The sequence below is a fragment of the Drosophila grimshawi genome, unplaced genomic scaffold (genome assembly GCF_018153295.1).
Source record: "Drosophila grimshawi isolate 15287-2541.00 unplaced genomic scaffold, ASM1815329v1 contig_44, whole genome shotgun sequence".
NCBI classification, from domain to species: domain Eukaryota; kingdom Metazoa; phylum Arthropoda; class Insecta; order Diptera; family Drosophilidae; genus Drosophila; species Drosophila grimshawi.
Genome location: NW_025063240.1, coordinates 11146529 through 11168998, shown reverse-complemented (window position 1 = coordinate 11168998; position 22470 = coordinate 11146529). Strand labels below are relative to the sequence as shown.

General features: G+C 40.8%; 4 protein-coding genes across 4 annotated transcripts; 1 reads left to right on the top strand and 3 right to left on the bottom strand.

The window, feature by feature from the left end:
- Positions 1-10925: 10925 nt before the first annotated feature.
- On the bottom strand, positions 10926-13438 carry LOC6558600 (cytosol aminopeptidase). Its single transcript, XM_001984547.3, has 2 exons — positions 13279-13438; positions 10926-13090 (listed from the first exon to the last, which is right to left on the bottom strand). Exon 2 carries the CDS (start codon positions 12871-12873, stop codon positions 11287-11289), a length of 1587 nt encoding a protein of 528 aa, XP_001984583.1. The 5' UTR covers positions 12874-13090; positions 13279-13438; the 3' UTR covers positions 10926-11286.
- A 515-nt stretch (positions 13439-13953) lies between these two features.
- LOC6557870 lies at positions 13954-14688 on the bottom strand. Its single transcript, XM_001984548.3, has one exon. The coding sequence runs from the start codon at positions 14647-14649 to the stop codon at positions 14029-14031; it is 621 nt and encodes a 206-aa protein (XP_001984584.1). The 5' UTR covers positions 14650-14688; the 3' UTR covers positions 13954-14028.
- On the bottom strand, positions 14667-15468 carry LOC6558835 (nucleoside-triphosphatase THEP1). Its single transcript, XM_001984549.2, has 2 exons — positions 15351-15468; positions 14667-15296 (listed from the first exon to the last, which is right to left on the bottom strand). The coding sequence occupies exons 1-2, from the start codon at positions 15394-15396 to the stop codon at positions 14698-14700; spliced, it is 645 nt and encodes a 214-aa protein (XP_001984585.1). The 5' UTR covers positions 15397-15468; the 3' UTR covers positions 14667-14697.
- A 484-nt stretch (positions 15469-15952) lies between these two features.
- On the top strand, positions 15953-19628 carry LOC6558553. The gene is made up of 5 exons (XM_032742878.2): positions 15953-16197; positions 16255-17021; positions 17077-18288; positions 18350-18433; positions 18505-19628. Exons 1-5 carry the CDS (start codon positions 16011-16013, stop codon positions 19402-19404), a joined length of 3150 nt encoding a protein of 1049 aa, XP_032598769.1. The 5' UTR covers positions 15953-16010; the 3' UTR covers positions 19405-19628.
- Positions 19629-22470: the final 2842 nt, after the last annotated feature.

Genomic DNA, 22470 nt, shown 5'->3' with positions numbered 1-22470 from the left:
TTGTTGCATGTGCAGCCATTAAATTACTTTATAGGATGACACATTAAAATAAACTACTCAAATGCATGGCAAAAAGTGAAACTCAGTCGCAGCCAAGAGCCCCCAGCAGTAGTGACTAGAACCCCAACACACGAGAGAGCACAGACCAGGCCAAGTCTGGACTGGCATCTCTGGTGCGTGGCTCATTGCTGTTATTATGATAGTGTTATTATTGTTATTACTGTGCCGCATGCTGCGCGACTTCTAAGCAATTACTTAAAGCGCTTCGCTGCCCACGTCCCACATTTGCATGCGGCCATTGAGTGTCCATAGTTGTGCTTTAACAAAAAATAAAATAAAAAAAAACCAGGCCAGTTGCTGTGCGGCTGCTGTTTCTGCCTGGCATAAATCAGAGTCTGAGCCCAACACTCATACGCCATGTATACGAGTGTGTGGTTGAGTTATTTGTGTACCTGACTTAGTGCGTGTGGCTGCGGTTGATTGGCTGCCAGCTTAAATGGTGCTCACATATTTATTGACAATTTAAATTCGCTGCAGACTTTGTTGCTGTTTAAGCAACACAATCAAATTGGGTCAACAGGCTTCTTAGCTCTTAAATGCTTAAGCAAGCATTTGATTAACCAGCTGTGTGCTGTGCATGCCGCTCAATCGCTGGCTGTAGAAAACAGGCTATTTGGACAGTCGCCCTCAGTGCCAGCTGGGGCAACTCTTTGCTCATGTTTTGGGGCTCAGGCTGGTATCGGTGTAAGCGAGCAATCAAACAGTAAGAGAGTCCCCTTGGAAATTTATCGGATGAACAACTTCGAGGTCTGCACACCATGCGGCTTACCCGGGCAATTAAAGCCAGCAATGCTGTCTTCAATTTGCAACACATCATCGATGTTTACGTATGCACGTAGACCACGCCCCACCTGCATGGAGTCCAAGCGGTGTTTCAGCAACTCCAGCTCTCATTATATAGCTACCATAAAAGCCGTGCAATTTGCCGAGCGTGCCATGCACTTGAACACCCTCGTTAGATTCGCGTTCTGCACGTCCACTCCACTGATCCACTCCAGCAGACTCTTGGTGCGTGCCACAAGGGCAGCGTCGAGACCGATAGTTGTTACAAATTTAAGTAGCATGAACCCCAATGGCATTCTTGGTCTCTTAAGTGCGGCAGTTACGAAAGAGATGACGGCTGGCACTATTTTTAAAGAGAGTCGAGTGTCATGGCTGTGTGCAATGAGCATAAAGTGCTTTTAAACTAAATGATTGAATTGTTATTTAAATCAATTTGCAATCAAACTAGATACATTCAATTGCAATTGTTTAATATGCTTTTTCCTGATTATCGTTTTCATTAGCAAACTTTATTATCTCCCTTTTATATTTGGCTTACACTTAACGAAAATAGCTTAAGTGCTCATCCATAAAGTTTTATTTGGAAGCCGTTCAATTCAGTTGCAACTTTGTCAACTTGCCGCTTAAGTGAATCCACCGAGAAAATGTTGCTGCGGTTACAGTATCTGCCTTTTATTTTTTTTTATATATAAGCCTCACAAATTAAGGTAGCCCACAAAAACGACAGCAGTTAGCCAAGTGGCATGTGTCAAGCCCCAAAAATGGGCAAGTGCGACCCACAACTGCAAAATCAACATTCCCCATGCCCATACCTAAGTCTAATCAGCCAATGCAGAGCAAAAAATAAGGAGACCAAGAAAAAATAAAAAAAATGTATACAACAAATTTGCTGGCTTCGCTTTTTAAGTACATACCTACCCCCAACCAGACGTGACCCTTCTCAGGCGCCTAGAAACGCTTTCAACTTGGTTGCCCCTATCCAAGCTATCCGGGGAGTAACTTCTTCTTTTTTACTTTGCTTCACCAAAATTTATTGTTTACGGAAGTTGTCTTTAACGGCAGCACCCAGATGCCACGCCTGCTTCCACCCCTACACGCTCTACTAACTGCCGCAGTGTTAGCCACGATTTTAGTTCTTGACCTTCGGCTGCAAATAATTTCAACTCATTGAGTTTAATGTGCTGGCAGCTGTTTCTTATTAGCCTATTTGTGGGCGTGGCTGCCATTTTGACTAGTTACTTCGCGCATTTGTTTGTTTATCTGGGCACGTGTTGTGGCCAATAGTCATTTGATTTATGACCCAGTATACTCACAACAAATGTTATATCACGCTCATAAATATATATATATATATATATTCAATATATTTATAGGTGTATGTATTTTGTATTTTATTTTTTATAATATTTGTTTACTCAAACGTTCTGTTTCCATTTTCGTCGTTCAACTTGCAAATTGTTTTTTGATGTGGGTGCCAGTTCGTAAAACGACATATTTTCTTCCCAACGGACACTAATGCGTTTATAAAGTGTTAACATGGCGTATGCGTAATATTTTATGGGGACCGTTTCATTTTAATGGCAGCTGTGCGGCAACTGACGCATATATTTCTGTATACATACACATACACACACATATATATATATATATATAGTTTAAGCTTCTGTTTAGGTTTTCTTATTGCTTGATTTATGCTTATGGAATATGCCACACCTCGTCTTTATGGCATATTTAAGTGCTCGTAAAATTGCCCAGCCAGATTCAGTCTTTCTGCTGCGAAGCAGGTCATAAATTTAATTGCAGCAATTATTGTGTAAAATTAGCACAAATCATAGCTAATGGCTGTATTTCAAATGCGTCGCCTGTAAGAGTCAACCACAGAACTATGGTACTAAAATTAATTTAATTCATATCGTTCTGATTAATATGTTATTGGACAACAACTAAAAATGAGTTTATTTCTAAATTAACGACTGATTGTAAGTCCTTAAAACTTACTGTTGACTGCTCTGCTGATATGATTATGCAAATAAAGTAGAATTTAAACGCTAACCAGCACTTACAAAAAGCCACACTGACAATAACAATCAGTTCCTTTAATTGTGACCATTACCACAAACCAAGCACGTGCGACACACCCCCGTTAATAATTGAACATAAATGGTAGACTAATTGCTTGAGGGAATACGAAATGGAGAATTGTATTTTTTATTTGCATTTTCGGTTTTAATTTGAAATGCAATCGCACGAAAATTGGCAGTAAAAACTGTGCCCAGACAAGGTTAATAAAAGCAGAGAGCCATAAGAAAGAAACAAATGTAAAATGAATATCATTTACTTAAGTCTCAAAAGCAAAAAAAAAAAAAGAATGAAAACAACAAGCCAAACATAATTTATTTAAAGGAACAAGCAAGCAACAACTGAACAGAATGCAAATGACAAAAATAGTCAGAATAATAGCCGGAAGGCAGACCCAGTGAGATGGGAATAGAAAAAAGAAAGAAAGAAAGCAAGTATAAAAGAGGCTCGGAAGCGAGTCAAGTACACGCATTTGGGGCACAATCCCTGTGTGTGTGTGTGTGTGTGTGTGTTGCTCATTATTATGCTCAACACATAGTTGGTGATTTTTTTGACGCACGATGACGTCGTCAACACAAGCGACCTTCACACACGTCAGCCAAATGCAAACAACAAACGTGCGCCCAAAAAGTAGTCTAAGCGTTTTGTCTTGTTGCCGGTTTTTTCATGCCACTGCGCTGCTGTGTAAGGCAGTCAGTTAAGCACTCGTGCAGCAGGCAACGCCCTTTCAACTCACCTAGTCACTCAGTCCGTCTGTCTGCCTGTCAGTCAGTCAGCTAGTCGGACGGACCACAGTGCGAGCGTGCTCTGCATTACTGAGCAGCTGCCAGAGAGAGTGATAGAGAGAGAGAGAGAGAGAGAGAGTCTAACAACCAAAAACTGAGACTTGATTAGTTGTTTTTGTTTTTGTTTTGCACTTCGCACGTTTATTATTCCGTATTTGCATATTTATTAAGCACTGATTTCATTTTAATTTCATTAGAATAATGCGACAACGCTTAACTGGATTCATTCAGTGTGTAGGGCTACGTGTGCTAAATTCCCCTTAGTTAGTCGATTATGTATATTTAATGTCCAGTGGCTCCTTTAATCTCTATGCTTAACACCAATCTCTAGCACAAGTTATTCGTTTTCGAAGTAGTCTCTCAAACTGTTCTCTAAAATTATTTTTAAGTGTTATAAGCGAAAAAAAAATGATTAAAACGCTCGACTGGCTCTTCAACAATGTTTAGCTTGCTAAAGACCACCTTGCAATGTGGCAGCTGTGTGAGTATCTCATCTACTCTGCAAGCCACTTGTGATATGAAAATAGTTCTCTTTTGATAAAAACCAAAAACGTAATTCGTGTTTTTTGTTTTTTGGTATTTGAATGACTGCTCGCTGATAAAAGTGCCACTTAGTTTTAAATAAGCATAAAGTGCAGCATCCTCGCAAACTTAAATCAGTTTCTGATTCTGTGAAACTAGTGTTTAAGGATGACTGCGATGCATTCAAGGACTCTGCACATACAAATCGAGCTGCATAATTTGTGTCGAGGTAAGTCTCAACCCATTCAAATGCAAATTCAATGGACACAATGCCAACTAAAAAACAGAAATGTCAGGCACAGGCAAGCGTTATGTGACCCATTGTCAGTCAGAGAAAGAGGTACAGGTGTGGTGATAAAGGTATAAGGGGGAACGCATAAAAGATTGATGTAGGCTGCATGTTGCTTAATAATTAACCATATTCCAGTCAACATGGACGCACAATGCAAAGCCCGGTTGAGGCTCTTTAATGATTTAACAGTCGGTAAAAACATTTTTCATATACCAGTATGTAAATAGGTTGAACACCAACTATTTTCACAAATTGCGCTGTAAATTTAAAGTTGAGAAAAACCGAAATTTTCTTCTCTTAAATAAATGTATTCTAAGAGCAAATACTTTAGTGCGTATCATTTAATTTACATTTAGATGTAGAGGAAATAAGTGAAAGTGGACAAAAAAGGCAATTGGCAGGGGAATGGTCTATTTCAGTTCTGTTTGTGTTTGTTTAGGATGCGTCCAGAACACTTTGTCAAACACGATACTTGGGTAACGGAAAAAATGAGAGGAACCCTCGTCAAAGATTGGTCAAAGTTCAACAAAAATCTTCTGTGGTCACGTCATGCTTTAAAGGGTCTAAGACGCAGACGATTATGTCGCACGTGTGTATCATTCAGGGTTGGTTGGTAGTTGCAGTTGCACCAGTGAGTGGGTCTAGTGGGACACCATTTGTAGACTTATAATCAGCATCGGTCTGTGACTTCCTGCCCACAGCCATTCCATTGGCCCCAACTGCAGCCATTTTACATGCGCTACCACTTCCTGCCGCTGGCTTAGCATCCTCTTTATGTCCGTCTGACTTTTGGTCGCTGCTACAGAACCTGCCTATAATATGGAAATTCCCCCCCTTGATGTACGTGCCATCGAGTTTCATACATAAATTAATGCATTTGGAGTACAATACGCACACACACACACACACACAAATCGGCACAGACATAATTGTTGCAGTGTAATTTCTCTTGCCGTTATTAAATAGACAATTTCTCTTTATGACTTGTGTCTGTATCTCAGACACTGAAAAATAACAAGTATAAATGGTCTTACTTTTTGGCAATTGTGTGCACTGCAGACTTTTGCTTATCTTATGGGACTACCCCTTTTTAGTTGATGTCTGGGCCATAATAAAGTTCTTTTACGATTCCAAGAATGAAGGAGACTGTCTGCACTCAGTTGCAAACTTTGATAACGCCTTGCGACTTGCAAATATTTAATTATAAATCTTCTTCTACTCAAGTTTGTTTTTAATGTTTATCTTTTATTAAGAAAAAACATGCATGTTTTTTCATTAAACTGTTATTTTGGGCTAAATTTTTTTGGAAAATTGTTAACTATTGCCAAAACTAGAAGCATTAATTGAAATTTTTTTTTTTGCTGTAGCCTACTTCAAAAACTTTGGAGTTCTTTCTTGTTCATTGCACACAAGAACAATACATGCACGCATCACCAACCTCTGCCATTGAGCGGATAAAACCAATTTTAATTTATTTTCCATGCGCCACCAAAAACAACTTTGGCTTCAAAAATGTTTGTTTAGACATTTGAACAGATGATGCCAAGCCCACACGCACGGCTGATATAAATTTTCGATAACAGTAAAGTTACGTTTTAAGATTGAGATTGAACATGTATTCAACCAAGAAATCTTGTTTAAAAACATAAATACAATATTAATATAGCTGATCAAAAAGCACTTCCTTTTGAAAATCGGCTCAGTTTATTTTATTTTTGAGAGTATAATATTAACATGAATTTCTTGGAATGTAGTATTAATTAAGTTTTGAGAAATTTTCGAAAGAAAATTGGAATTGTGAACTAAAGAATAATTATCCTGAGTTATTGATAATTATTTCTGTTTACTCTTTAATATTCATAAACATGTTGGCACATTGTGAGCAATTTATGCAGCGAGTCTTGAACTTTTGCCTACCTGGCTCAGTTTGCTGACAGGTGGCAATGCTTACAATACTCACATTGCTGGCAACATAATTCAATTGGATTTGCAAAGACTTTTGCAGCTCAAAGCCTTTAACAGGAACTGTGTGGTTGAGCTGACCATTTCTTTTTTTCGAGTTTCGAGCTGAAATGAGAGCATTTTTCCGTACGCCTGCTGCCTTTGGAGTTGTTTTGGCTCAACTTGTCATTGTTGGCCCCTTTGAATTTGATATGGGTCACAGCTTAGATATCAAGCTTAACGAAACGGTAACGCAATGTGTCTGATGCCGCCCGTTTAATACCCTTATAAAATATCTGTCAATTTATTAGCCCATTTATGTTCTAATCAGAATGCACTGCCAGTTTACTGGCGCAATTGTAATATGTTCAATATTCAATAAACGCAGATAAGCGCAAAGTCTGGCGAATTATTTCGAAAATATCAATTTGCAAAATGGAAATATTTTTACAAATGAGGCACTGGCAAAGCCAAAAACTAGGCAACATTATCACTGCTCATAATCAATTACAAATGCTGCTGCCAGTTGTAAAAAATTTAACATAAATATACCAACAGGAGTAACATTTGTATGCCATTTTCGTAAAGGGCAGAAATGAATGCATTACATGAAATAACGCCCAGAATGTCCACTTAATTGAAAATGTGGCAGGCAATGAGAATATTACATTATCTGTGGCATAGAGCTGCTAATGCAGTTGCAATAACACGAACATGCGGCGTATGCGCAACACAGATAATAAAATACCAGAATCGGTTACATAGACACATGTGTGTATGTGTGTGTGTGTGTATGTGTGCCTGTGTGTGTACGTGTTTGTTGTGTTCAGCACGCGTGTACATGAAAAATCACATATACTTACAATATTCTATAAGTAGGGGCAAGCACGCACAGGACGACAGGGTGGGCAAAGGAAGTAACTTGCGCGAGAAAGTCACTTTCTCAGCTCGCTTTAATCTATAATTTGCTTCATGAAATTTAATTTGCTGTCGCCTCGGATACTTTTTTGGCAGCGACCATGCCCCTTCTAGCCATCTGGTCCTTTTTGGCCTTGCTGCACTTAACAAGGTTTGCATTGTGCTTTGATTACTTACCCATTGTTGTTGCTGTGGTTGTCGTTGTTGTTGTCGTTGTTGTTGCTTACATTGTTGTTACCGGAATTGTTGCCTTGGCTTTTGGCCGCCGCATTTCTGTTTTCCATTTTGCGTCTTCGAATTAAATCAAGCAGCCGCGTTTCCGACATTCGTTTTTCTATTTGTATTCAAGCAGTCAGACGGCAACAGCCAAGTTTTTTTCGCCGGAAAACGCAGCTTCCGCTTTTTATAAATACTCAATTGTGCGCGAAAAAAAGAGATCGTGCCACAAAAAAGAAGAAAAAAAAAATGCCAGCCAGGACGACAACTCGTGCAGTTATTTTGACATTTCTGTCTGTGTTGCCATTGAAAATTTTTTCTTCTGTGTCAAGTATCATCTGAGGCGTGACAAGCTATCCCGTCAAAGGTGTGACTGGATGACACGTGGACGCTTGGATGCCATTTTAAGTGGATTCGCTGTGACAACCATGTGTCAAACGATTGACACGGCAGCTGGAAAGTATGCTAGCAATCGGAATGTGTGCATCCTTCATGATTGTATCCTGCAGACAAAATGCATATGTGGAGCTTATTATGCAAGTGCATTCAAATGAAGCTGACAAATCACAAAATGTTTTTAGCACCGGTCGAAGAAAAACTAAAGTTTTTGAAATCTTTTCTATAATGTATATTTTTTCTTTTTTTTTTCAATGGGTATCTTTGTGCGAAACCTGTCAAGTTGCCGCATTTCTGTTTGGTCGTTGTACAAGTATGTTAAACATGCCGCTCGTGGCTGATAACAACAACAGAAACATTTGCGACATGTGTTCACCATGGATTTTTATCCGTCATCATCATGATATGAATTTTGTCTTTCTCATCTCCGGCTCTCGCTGTGCACATTCTGCTCTGCTTTTAATTTTAATTAAATTGTTAGCCAAATCACCACTCTGTGCATGTTAGCAGATTGCTTGTTTGTGTTTCTGTGTGGCCAAAGCTCGTCAAAGGTTAATTCCACTGAAATTCCAAAAATAAACAGAACCACGCAACTCACAGTTTAAGTTTAGTTCACCTGCGTCTATCACTGTCAAAATAAAATGTAAAAAATGTAAAAATGCAAGAAAAAAAAGGAAAATATGTTGAAACTCTTTTGGGGTTTCGCACTGGACGTATACCCAATGCTTTTGAAAAACTATAGCTGTCAATAAATTGTTGTTTAGCATAACTCACCGTGCCTCAGTTTGCGGTGTTGTTTTTCCTTTTGGATTTGCTTTTTACCACATTTTCACGCAATGAAAAGCGGTTATTGTCGGTGACCCCTGAATCCATTTACTGGGGGTGTTAGATTTTTTGTCGAAATGAATTCTGAAGCGCAAATTTCTGCACCATGAATATGCCGGAGCATTAATTAAAAACGACTCAGTCGCTCCAACATTTTGCGGTCAGTTTTAATGGTCGTATACCAGGGATTCGTGGGAGGTGGTTGCGTATGACTCTAACGATTGCATTTATGGACATTGCACATGACGCAGCGGCATGCAACAGTAGAACAGCAGGGAAACAAGTGCGCTTAATATGCATTTTAAATTATGCTTCTCTACAAATTGAGCTGCAATGCGCGATTTTACAGTGAACATAACAAGCCGCAGCAGATAAATCTAACCAATTTGCATAATTCTAATTGTTTATTGTGTTATCAGACTTTAATAAATCAGACACTTATGAATTATTTACTTTCATGACTATTTCGTCAACTTGAAATTCAAATACGTATTTAATGATAAATGCCTGAGTACTGTACAATTTACTTAAGCCGCTTATTGTTCAACATTCACTGACGAATCACAAATGGTCATCTATGGGTTGGGTGGAGTTGGGGCAGGCATTGTGGCAACTGTTTACTGAGCGGGTTACCGTCGGAGTCGTAACGATTTGTCAGTGCTGTCCAAGCTGCAATGCTGCAATGCCCGTTTCCTGAACCTGTCCAGCACGTCACGTGAGCAGCAAATTGTCATTTCAGTGCACTCACTCGACTCGCGAAAAGTTTGGCCAACAACAGTGTAGCTTATGACCAACAGACCTGACATTTGTGTGCCACATTACGTCACGCACGCACACACGCACACACGCAAGGACGCACGAACGGACACATTCATTTCCTGGCCATGGTCCATGGCCATCATAAATAACAATTTTGGCCGAATGAAGCACAGTGCAGATCATATCGAGAAAACGACAGAGCGACAGAGCGAGCAGGACACACAGCGGAGCCACTCACAGGCCAGTCAGATAAATTGAAATGAGAATGCCGTAGGGATGACCTTTGTCGCACCTTAATAATTGCTGGGCCATTACCAAATGGATAAAAGCTGAAATCATTTTTGCCACGCGCTTTTAATTGTTATAAGCCAAAAGGTTGCACAGGTATGCAACAACTGTAGCCAACTAAAATGCGTTGCCATAAATGAAGACATTAAACTTTTCGCATGAGCCAACACCTTTTACAACCGGTAAGCTTTTCTCCCCACCCGCCAACGCCATCTCCAAACCTAATATCTACTGCCTACTCTGCGGCACTGAGGCTGTCAGCACTTTTGCTTTAGTTGCCAGCATGCAGGATTAAAGCGGAACACTTTATCATTAAAAACTTGACAGGCAACGAAATAAGTTTCGCCGTCAGCAGCATTTTGCCACATGCCACATGGACAAGGACGTGGTCGAGGACAAACGTCAGACGCAACACAAAAATTTTAATGGCGGTGTCAGAACCCTTTGCACAGAACATAGCCATGAGTATAGATGTTCCGCGACTAAACTCTTTATTAATTCAATTTGCAAAGTTTGAAAATGTGCCAAGCACTTCATGTAATATCTAAAACAATTTTCAAAATCAATGCAAATGCTAATTTTTTGAAGTTTTTTTTATAGTTGGTAATTTAAACTTTTTGCCAAATTTTCAACTTTGCGTCATTGCAAATGATTTTGCCAGAGTGGAAAGTAATTTAGAGCGTGCCACTTCTAATGATAAATGATTTATGCCATTTGCACTTAATTGTGGAAGAATTTTTGATAAATTAACACATCGATTAAAATATGTCCTTCAATCATAATGACCGTTAGGACCATGGCCAACAGCATCGACTCGTGCACATGGCATTTATCCAAAAATAATCTACATAATCTTTCAATTTTGAGGTGGCAATACGTGACCGGATTTTGTTCCCAAAAACTTGGCCAGCAGCTTAACGCTTCATTGCTTCATTGATATGGCGATATTCGTGGCGCCGACAACCAAAGTGCTTGGCTTTATAACTGTAACTGTGTGTGTTTAGTGGAATCACATCCTTGTGAGCCAACATAATCTCAGACATAACAGGGACAGGACATTCTTTAGTTTAAAGCAGCTGATAGAACACTTTATTAATTTTTTTGTTATCCTAAAATACATCGAGTTCGAAATTTATTTTACATTCACACCAATTTGTCAGTTAAACTAAAATTTGTTGCACATGCCTACCAAATGTAGATACATTGTGCGATAATAGTGTACACTGGATTGTGTAGAATCAGTTTAGTAAAATTCCCAATGACTTGTAGCCATACCGTTGTCAAGTCACTTCTATAAGTGTTAAATATCTCCTCTGTCTGTCGTGTGCATAAATAACTCCTAATGCGAAATAATTGTACTTCTGTGTACGATTCCTAAATTTGTCTGTTTGTGTAAATAGTGGATGTGAGTTGTTTTGGAAACTACTTTGGTTGCTCGGGGCAGGCCATTTGATAGAGAAACTGGACCAGGGTGCGCGTCGGTCGACCCGTCATGCGTCCAGCACTTAGATATGGAACCAGGCCAAATGTGCTCAGCAGTCCCGTGCCAAATGTATCCAGATGCGCCCAATCACTGCACGGCACCAGTTCATGAAGGACGGCAGCTGCCAAACACGATGAGGCGTGACCATCGCCATCGTTAGCCAAATCAAAACTGAGATTTTCAGCAACACGATCCTTGTAGAAGCGCCAGAGTGGGAAGCGCCACAGGCGGTCCCCAGTTAGCGAGCCAGCACGCTGGAATTGCTTCCAAATGTAATGCGAATTCGACCAAATACCGGTTGCGCCACCGCCAACGGCTTTCTTGATGCCAATGCACATGGAACCCACATCGACTACAAGTCGCGGCTTATACGTAATCTGGCCATACAGCATGGGATCGGCAATGACAACGACTCCAGCACGACTCACGTTGCGCACAGCCATCGTTTTAGCATTGAGCAGGGTGACCACATCGCCTGGCTTGCAGGACATGCCGGATGGGAGATTCTCGCAGAGTGGCAGGATCGCTGTGATGTTAATTGGCAGCGAAAGAGCAGCAGCTGCTCGCATAGAAGCCAGAATGACAGCGGCGCCGGTTAGATCACCGCGGAACTCGTCCATGCCTTTGCATTTACGCAGATTGATGCCTCCCGAATTAAAGGTGAGGCCCTGGCCCACCAGCAGTAGTGGTTTGTCCTCTGGTGCGGTTCCACAGTAGGCAATCTCAAGCAGCACTGGCGGTTCGCAGGACCCCTTAGCAATCATTAGGAATGAGTTGAGACGCTGCTGCTCGATCCATTCCATGGTGCGCACCTCCACGGTGATCCCGCAGGGACAAAGCGCATCCACAGCGGCCTGAGCGAATATGGTTGGTGTCATGCAATTGGCTGGTGCATCGGACAGACGTCTAGCCAGATTCTGTGCCTCCGCCTTGAATAGACCACGCGTCCATGAATCCAAATCGGGTGAGCCGTGCAACTCCAGTTTGGGCACAGTTGTACGATATTTCTTGCTTAGATTGTCATCATAGCGCCAGATGGCGAGAGCAGCTCCCTCAGCCGCCTGTTCCGCATAGTCCATGTGATCCACGTGCACCTCAATGCAATTCAGCGCTTGCAATGATTGGGCACCAATGCCGGCGGCAACGCGCACATTCTCCATGCCCTCATCCAACATTTCCAGCTCATTGAAGGCAATGCCCTCGAGGCCCAGACCCACAACGCAAATGGATCGAAAGTCGGTGTCCACATTGTTGAAGACCTTGCCGCGACCCAAGCGACCCGTGATCTTTGTTTCACAAATCAACTCAGAAATCTTGCCATTCACACGATCATCAAACTTCTCTCCAGCGGGCGTCAGTCTGGGACCCTTGCCACTCTCCTTCTCGTACAGACCCAATACTATACCCTTGCCACCGCCGGCACCCTTGGAGGACTCGCAGGATGCATAGCGATGCCAGCTGGTCCTGTGCAAGCGAATATACTTCACGAAATGCAGCACACGATGTTGTCCACGCATAAAATTCATAGTAATGATTATTTCAAATGTCTTCCTCAGCGCTTACGGAAAATTGTTTTATTTTCTGATTTTGGATATTGAAATGGCGTGGTTCGATGATTTACGTAAATAAAAATAAAGTGATTTAACTAAAATACAAAATTTACATAAGCTCTTATCTGGATGTAAAAAAATCTCGAATGAATGCCTGAACGTAGACAAACTATAACAGACACGTTGACAATAACTGAAAAGCAAATGAAAAGTTGATTTGTTAGTTACTTTCTGCTTATGTGAAAATATTTAATGCCAGATCTGACCAGCAATGCATTAACATACGCATATTGCTTACATCATCTGCGCACTAAGCCAAATGACGGCCTTTTATGTATTTTCATTTCTTTTCAACAACAAATGTTTAAGTTGCAAACTCACCAGCAGAAGTTTAGAGCTATCCTTTTTGGGTCAGCCCCGAAAACCGCACACAGTATTTTTCTTGGAATATTGGTACACGTGTCTGTCTGATCGAGTGATCCTTCAATTTATCAGTTTGAGCTAGGAATGTTCGCGGTTTAGTCACTGTCACTGCCTGAAATTGTTTGAGTTTTGATAATATTTGTGTGAAATGATTTGAAGGATTCTTTATATGAAATGAGTTGACGTTCAGCTAAGTTAACTATCAAGGCTGCTATGTTTAAGAAGTTTTCAAAATTCTGATTGCGATTCGAAAGAACAAAGAGCATTGACATTAGCATGTGAAACTTACCAGTTTTGCATTTGTCAAAGGCTGAGAAAAATTGCTACTTTCTGATTTAAAAACATTCCCATTTTTTTTTTTTTTTGCCTATTCAACTTGTTCTTACCGAAATAGTGGCAAACTCTCGACTCCGCAACAGCCTTGTTTTAGTTTAAAACAACTGTCAGAATGCTGCCGAGAAAGTTTATCCTGTGGCCGTCGAAAAAATGCATATTTCCCACGTGACCGAAAACTTTTCCCCAACATCAACTGCCCGCCAGGCAACCTTAAAGGACAAGTTTATAAAAAAAAGCCGTTTGTTTTTTTCTTTGTGTTCAATAGAAAACGCTGTTTTATTACTTAACTTAGCTGAACTCTGTTCAAAAACTAACAAAATATTAAATGCGAAATTAATTATTCGACTGCAACATTGTAGTCCATTCAATCATTCAATCTTCTCCGACCAACAGATTGTTTTCGAAGGTAAATTGGCCTGTATGTGCTGCAAATATGGACTTAAAGGTGCCAGAAGAAGGTGCAGCAATGCTGGCGAGCAAACGTTGCAGATAGAGCATCTGAACCCGTCCATAGAGAGCCAACACCTCCCACGGTGATGTGCAGAAGTGTCCGAGAACCATATTCAGTTGTGAATAATTCAATATTAAATTAAGCAGTAGTGTGGTCAGCCAAGGCACAGCACACAAAACAAAGTAGCGCAACGGAAACAGTTGCCAGCTGGAAGGAGTCTTGCTTTGGCAAATTGGCTTCACCTTCGCTGCTGCTGCAGTTAACTTCTTGTTGGCGCCAATATTGTGTTTTTGGTGAAGCGCCTTGTCCGCTTCGTGTTGACAACGCCAGAAGCCAAAGACCATCAGCATTGAATTCACGATTGCAACCCAAAGCATTGTTTGGTGATATTCGTAGCCAACAGATATGTTCAGTTTGCGGGAGAGTTGCAGACTGATGGGTATAATGCTCACCTTCGCCTCGATTATTGGCCTTAAGTGGGCACATATGTGGCAGACCGAAAGGCCCAGAAACAACAAAATGTATGCAAATTTAGGAATCATTTCAACGGTACTGGAAATTTAACAAAAAATGTTTTAATTTTTCTATCGTTATTCTTGACTTGGGCCCAAACTGCTACTGCTCAATGTATGTTTGCTTGGTTTTATACAAGTGAAAGGAAAGATATTTTTTCTCATAAATAGCGTTTTTCGAACATGCTCTGTAATATCGTCGGTAAGGGCATCGCGATTGGCTTTGGTCACCTGGTAAATAAAAGAATCCGGTGCATTTCTCAGTCGTTCAACAATCGGCATCGGTTGTCTGGTTTGTGAGGGAATAGTTGCTAGAATGAGCTGTTTCTGCCGCATCAGCTCATTGATGGCAGATTCAAATCGATGGCTCAGCAACTCCATTTTTCCGATTTCATCAATAATCAGCAGCTGCTGTGAATGGGGTGCCAGTTGCAGAAGTGGCAGCGTCACATTCTCAAAATCCTGCACATACACTGCGTATTTGCCCACCTTTGGTCGACGTTGATTATCCAGTGGATTCTCGCGAGCCAAAATGCCTCGAGTACCGCTCACAGTAACCACGTCGAATCCAATCCGCTGTCCATTCGTTCGCACCTCTTCTGTGTAAAAACCGGCAAGTTTGTTGTCGCCGCCCAGTTTGGCGATTATTTTACGAACCAATGTTGTCTTGCCGACTCCTATGGATTGTTTTATTTATCTATTCAATTATTATTTGTTAGAATTCTGCTTACCTGGTTGTCCAGTTATCAAAAAAGTCGTTACTTTGTATTTTTCCATGCCGCTGCTCAACCAATATAGCGCTTATACAAATGTATCGATAAATTATTGCTCCACGTTTTGTGCAGTAAAAAATGAATCTTTGAAGTAATCACAGATTTTCAATTAGGAATGTAACGATGTGCATTAAAAGATATGCATTAAACTCTTATTAGTTCTCTTTAAATGTTCAACGCATTCAGCAGCGCATTGGATTTACAAATGTATTCAAAATGTTTTATTTGATGGGCTACAGAAGTCTTTAAGCTGATATTTTTACTTCTTGGGATAGCAAAATAAGGTAAGCTATCGATATATCGTAAGATTTGTGTTACACTTGCGTTATCTTGTCTACGCAAGTCAATTAATGTATTCGTTAATACATTTAATTATATATAGTTTTTTTTTTTTTAGATATAATAATATTAATATGAACAATTGCGGCTCAACATAACACGTTACACAGCACTGGTGCGGAAATCGTTATCGAAGTCTGTGCGATGTGGCGGTCTGCCGATTAATATCATATGTTTAGCGAGCAAGCGTTGCTTGGCGGCTTTTTGGCAGCGTGAATTTCATTTTTGCATTGCAATTTAATTATATTTTGCAAGTAATTTGCTGAGACGCGCAGCAAAATGGAGGGCGCAATAGCGCATGATCTTGCAAATGGTGAACAGCGCACCAGCGATGTAGCTGCCGGCTCAGTCTCCTTCGAAGAGCTCCAATTAAAGCATAGCATTTTAAAATGTCTCCAGCTGCACAAATTTGTGACACCAACTAAAATACAAGCAGCTGCAATTCCAATGGCGCTGGCTGGCATGGGTATGACACTCGAAACCTATCCCGATTATATATATTTTATTGCAACTACGTTTACAGATCTGCTGGTGCAGTCCAAAAGTGGAACGGGCAAAACGTTGATTTATGTGCTTGCCGCAATGGAGTTGATGGATAGGTCGGTCGCCAAGCCGCAAGCTTTGATTATTGTGCCCACACGCGAACTTGCCATTCAGGTGGAGGACACTGTAAACGGCTTGGCCTCGAAAATGCGCAACACAAGCGAATATTTGTGCGTTAGTTTCATTGGCGGCACAGATGTGAAAAGAGATCGCCTACGCATGGCCAAGGGACGCATTCTGGTCGGTACACCTGGACGTCTGCTGCACCTCATGCACAACAATGTGTTCAACATCTCGGGCCTCAAGCTGCTAGTGCTGGACGAAGCCGATCAGCTGTTTGCCACGGACACCCTGCAAAAGGATGTACAGTCGCTGATTTCATCGCTGCAGTCCCGTAAACAGATTATTGCCTGCAGCGCCACATATCCAAATGCGCTGGACGAGCGCCTGGCTCAGCTGATGCACAAACCAGTGCTGGTGTCTAACAGTGAGCGTGCCACAGTGCTGCTGGGCATTCGTCAATTTGTCTATGAGCTGCAGGAGCAGCCGAACAGCATGCTGGAGATGCTTGACAAGTTGACTGCCTTGCACAAGATTTTTGCTCAGTTGCCCTATGAGCAGGGCATACTCTTTGCCAGTTCGCAGAGTCGTGCCGATTCATTTCGCAACTATTTGCGACGCGATGGCATCGAATGCGATTTGATGTCGGGCGCCATGAAGCAAAGCGAACGCCTAGAGACCTTTCAGGTGAGTTTCGTATTTGCCATGACAATATTTTCTAAAAATTTGTTTACCTGTGCAGGCCTATCGAAACTTCAAAATGCGCACCATGGTTGCCACAGATTTGTTGGCACGCGGCGTGGACTTTTCGCATGCTAATTTGGTTATTAATTTGGATCCGCCCAATGACCTTGTTACTTATTTGCATCGCATTGGACGCGCTGGTCGCTTTGGCTCCAAGGGCATTGCCATTACATTTATTTCCTCGCCGCAACAGTGCCAACATTTCAGACGTATCATTTCTGAAGCTGGCACGGGCATGTCAGTGCTGCGATTTCCTCTGGAGAAACGTGATGCCTTCAACTTTTGGAACTACGACGACTATGATTTCCCCTATTTCCAAAAAACACTGGCGCGGGAACAAGAGGAGAACGAATTAAAGCGCATCAAGCAGCGGTGGAAGGCACAAGGAACTGATGAGCAGCTGCAGCACACAGTCTCAATTATCAACGAGCACAAACCTGCACAGCATTTGGATATAAATGTCAACTTAGTTGAGCAGGAGCTAAAGCAAAACGATGAACTAGAGGTGGTGCAGCCAAAAGCCTTTGATGAAATACAGTTCGTCTCTCAGATAGGAAGTGTGCCAGAAAATACTCTAAAAGATGCCAAACATGGATTTAAACCACAATTGGCTCTTGATGTAGTGCTGAATGTAGACAATATTATAGAAACTCAAAACGAGTCCTTATTGGCGACTGAACAAATTACTGTGAATAATAAGGATTCTTATAATGAACATCTGTCACCGAAACAAATATCCAACAAATCCAAAAATGCGCTTGATTTTAAAACCAAAAAACTCGATGGACCGCAAGCGTTGCATGAAATTTCTATAGAACTCAAAGATCTGACACTTTCTAATGAAATACCTGCAGCAGCTCCAAATTCGATAAATACTAAAACCTATTGCCTGGTTGCGCCTCCTACGGAGGGTAGCTCAACCACACTGCATCCACTGGCCATTTCGAACACTGTGGATGATGCCAGTAGCATAATATCGGACAGCATGGAGAATGATTATGATAGTGATGCCTCCTATAGCAGTTGCTATTCTGAGAGCGATGCGCAGCTCATCTGGCACTGTGCATTGTCACACCGAAAACTGCAAAAGCGGCACAATTCCCGACGTCATATGTGCATCTTCCATTGGCGTCATTGCAGCCTAATTCGAGCCACAACCCAAAAGCCAAGGAAAAATTTGATTCGAGCCACAAACGAAAAGCAGCCAAAGGTAGAGGTTAAAATAAGTCACTATCTAAAACAAAATGTTTTTAAATTGCTTTTCCACACAGAAATCTCTTAATGGGCAAAAGGAAGAAAATCTGTGGCTTGAACTTGGAGAAGACAATCAGAAGCAGCGAAATCTCGAAATAAATGTAAAATTCGAATGCGAGATATTTGGAATTTATAAAATGAGAATCTTCTAATTAATATTGTTTATTTGCAGAGTCTCATTCGATCGATCTCTAAGAAAACGGAATTCTTGCGTCTGCTTAAAAAGTTTAACAACGTTCCACAAATTCAAGAACGTCTGAAGGCCCATTTTAAACAATCTAACTTCGATATGCAGCAGTATGATCAGTGGATTGATCTGCTGTATGATGCAATGCAGCGCTTGTACTATGGAGATCATAGCAAGCCAAAGAAGTTGCCCAAATTAGCCGTGCCACGAATATCCAACCTAGGCAAAAAGCTAATACAATTCATAAAGGGTCCTACAAGTTCAGATCAGCATGATGATGATGATGGAAATGAGGAGCCTCAGCAGCCTTTGAACAAGTTGAGTGTCCATGTGATTCAGCAGATGAATATATTACCAGCAAATGCTGCAAATAATAATGCTGAGGACGCCTACTCCATAAATTCAGAATCCTCATTTGATAGTGATAGCATGGATGCCAATAGTTTGGAACTTGAGTATTCATCGAGCGGTTTTGTTGAGTCAGATGAGAGCGCATCTTCTGGAATTGATGAATCCCAATATGACAGTAATTCCTCAAGAGCATTCGACTCGGACGATTTCTATGAGGAAGAGGAAGATGAAGAGGATAATGATGATGATGATGATGAGGATGAGGATGGGGAGAATATCGAACGGCAGAGCATTGAAAGCGAGACGGACACGAGTTCCATAAGCACACTTTCCGCGGAGAAAATTGATGACAGTGATGAAACTGAAAGTGAATCCGAAACCGAAGTGCAGGCAATTGATGAAAATGGTGTGTATGATGCCCGCGCAGAGCTGGCATTGGCTCAGACGCGCTGGCAGTATTTGTTCCACATGCAGTATCAATTTATTGCCAACTATGTGGACAATTATATGGCAACCTATCGACGCCATCATTAAATACACTTATCTTTGAGCGCTATGAAGGCGCGATTCCTAGTCTCTAAAGTCTGACAACTATAGGAAACTCAGGCATTACATTTTTATTTCGAAATGGAAAACTAAGGAACAAGTTCCCAAAAATGAAGCTGCATCAGCTATATACTATATATAACTTAGTTATTAATTAAGGTACAAATCAGAAGAAAACATATTCTAAAGAATTATATGAAAAACTTTACGTAATAACAACTTAAATATTATATAATTTTATTGCAGATGAATTGCAATTTTGTTTTTTTTTATATATAAATGTATAAAATATATGAATCTTGATTGAAAATCTCGATATTATTATTGGTCAATTGGCTACCTTAAAATTATGTTGCTTATAATATGTGGCATCTATTATCAACAAACAAACTCTGAGTGACTTGCTCCTGTAGTTGCTTAAGAGATGTGATTTATCTCTTTGACGTTTAACTAATTTTTAGCAAAAACAAAACAACAAAAAACTACTAGCAAATTATGGCGCCAGCACAATTGTGGATCATTAATCATGTGTAGTCGGAACGGGTTGCTGCATTTGCAGCAGCAGGAGCTACATTGTTGCGATATGCCGCTTACTTGTTTCAATGGAATGGAAGAGTGGGGCTGGGGCTGGCACTGGCACTGGGATGCCCAGGCGTTTTGCGTCGGTGGCAATCTCAAAACATTCGCCCTGCGGTTATTGCGCACGAAAAGCGGCGATGCCGATGCCGATGTCGATGCCAAAACGTCATTGATCTCCGCTCTCTGCTCTCTGCTCGCTGCTCGCTTCTCGGTGCTCGCGTGCACTTGCGTTCCAAATCCAATAAGGAGCGTGAGAAACAGCCGGCATGAATGCAAAGTGAGCTGGAACAACCAACAACGACCAAATTTTATATATGCTAGTTGCGTTTGTTGTTGCTGCTGCTGCTGTTGCTGTTGTTTTTGCTTGGTCAAACTCGGTTCGATTAGCGAAACGCGAGATGCGAAAAAATGTGTTGTGCATTGTTGTTGTTGCTGTTGTTGTTGCTGTTGTATATGTTGTTGATCACAGTTGCAGGTGTTAGGCTTTATAACGATGTTAACATATTTATGGCTCACAACAAAATAAACTACAAAATTTGCTCAACGCAATAACTATTTTGCGGTTAACATTTAACCATAAATAGGAGGCCAAGCAATTTGACTCTCGCAAGTGGAACGCACCCGATGGGTAGCATTCGAAAAAATACACATATTTGTAAAGCTTATTAAAATTTTTGAGAGTCGCCAATAATTATAGGCGACTGACCAGATAATTAAATAAATATATTTCTTTATGTAGTCAGGCGGCGGAATTTTAGAAATATTTTTAAAGCCTGAAGTTTAACTGAACCATTAGAATATAACTAATAGCCGAAGGTAACAACGATGATTTTAGTGGATAATAAAAGATGTGGTAGGCAACTTGGGTGAGTAATAACTCTCAAGCATAAACTTGCGACGACTAAAAAAACATTAGATAATCTTGTTCTTCTTGTGCGCTGACTAACTTTTGCATTTTGCTTTCATGACACTTTTTGAGCCATCAACTTGAGATCCCAAAAAAAAAAGGCTTTGAACGCCTCCCTTTTTGTTGGTAGAGGAGTGGCCAGCACATATTTATGTGGCCAGTTGTATGACGCCTGTGCAAGCATACATAAATAAAAGTCATCATTAATTTAATTTAATATAAACAACATGGCATGCCTGCAATTATTCACTCATTCTCCGAGCACAGCCGAACCAAGTGACGAAAACGTATGCAAAAAAAAAACCAAAAAAAAACCTACGAAAAACGCCAGCGAAACGCACGCGACGCGAAGACGACGACAAAAACGCGAACAAAAAATATAAAACGTTGACAAAAATGATCTGTGGGCAATTATAATGAATTATTTTGACACTTAGGGTTTGCAATGCACAACTAAAAATGCATAAAATTAATTTATGCTCGGCTGTCGACATGAAACGCATTTTATTGCATTTTAAATATGATAAATAAACTTGCATTTTGGGCCAAATACATTTTGGCCTTTATTTATGCAATTGAAGAAAAAAATACAACATAGAAACAGCCATTACAACATACATAAATTGAAACCTACGCAAGTGCGGCCTGTGCAACGTGCAACAAAGCAAATTGCATTTTTCACTTAAGTGCCAGCTACAACATCTACAACATCTACAACATCAGCAACACCAACAACAACAGCAAGAAAAACTTTTATGTACACAGCTAGGAGCGCCCAGGTCGCTATGGCAGTGCCATGAAGAATTGCAGGGAGAATCTGTTTTTAATTGGTGAAAAATAGCTCAAATTGTCTACGCTGATTTTTGCGTCGACTCCGTTGTCGGCTTTTGCCCCAAAGGGTATTTGCAAGTAGCACCGATCTGACCATGTATAACTTGCCACAACAACAACAACAACGGGAATGGGGTAACGGCAAACAATAAAAGCGGCTTACTGCCTTAACTCGATTAACATCGCCACAAAGATTTGTAATGCTAATAAATTGTACACATTACAGTACAAAGCGAAAAAGTGCACGTGTGACAGAGATGGGTAGAGTGTGCCAAAGAGTGAAAGGGGGGTGGGGGAAAGTGGTGAGACAAAGAGATCAGGGCCCACAGGTTACGGTCGAGACCCACAGTTGAACAGTTGCAGTTGCACTGAAAAAAAAACTCCAAATACGAGCAATTAAAACGGGTAAAAACGCATAAAATGAACAAAGTTTCTCGTTGCTCAAGTGATTATATATTTAGAATATGGTTCTGCTAACTTTTTTATGGCTTAGTACTGAATTAAAGTAGTGACTAATTGGCAAAAACAAAAAGTTTACAGCGTCTATCGATTTCCGATCTGTAATATTCAATAATATACAGCTGCATTGCAAAAAATAAGCTGATTTAAAAATGCTGACTTCGGCAGTACACTGTAGAAAAAATGCATGCGAAAGTCCTCATATACAAATGCTAAGAAAATAACGGCTCATATGTGGAACTGAAGAGCGACATTGTAGTTTCGCTCAGTGCAGGCCA

Bases quoted from the DNA above. Each gene is read 5' to 3' on its own strand.
- LOC6558600 (XM_001984547.3), bottom strand. From the start codon at position 12,873: ATGAATTTTATGCGTGGACAACATCGTGTGCTGCATTTCGTGAAGTAT.
- LOC6557870 (XM_001984548.3), bottom strand. From the start codon at position 14,649: ATGATTCCTAAATTTGCATACATTTTGTTGTTTCTGGGCCTTTCGGTC.
- LOC6558835 (XM_001984549.2), bottom strand. From the start codon at position 15,396: ATGGAAAAATACAAAGTAACGACTTTTTTGATAACTGGACAACCAG. The intron at 15,297-15,350 runs GTAAGCAGAATT...AACAATCCATAG, and splicing joins TTTGATAACTGGACAACCAG to GAGTCGGCAAGACAACATTG.
- LOC6558553 (XM_032742878.2), top strand. From the start codon at position 16,011: ATGGAGGGCGCAATAGCGCATGATCTTGCAAATGGTGAACAGCGCACC. The intron at 17,022-17,076 runs GTGAGTTTCGTA...TTACCTGTGCAG, and splicing joins AACGCCTAGAGACCTTTCAG to GCCTATCGAAACTTCAAAAT. The intron at 18,434-18,504 runs GTAAAATTCGAA...GTTTATTTGCAG, and splicing joins AGCGAAATCTCGAAATAAAT to AGTCTCATTCGATCGATCTC.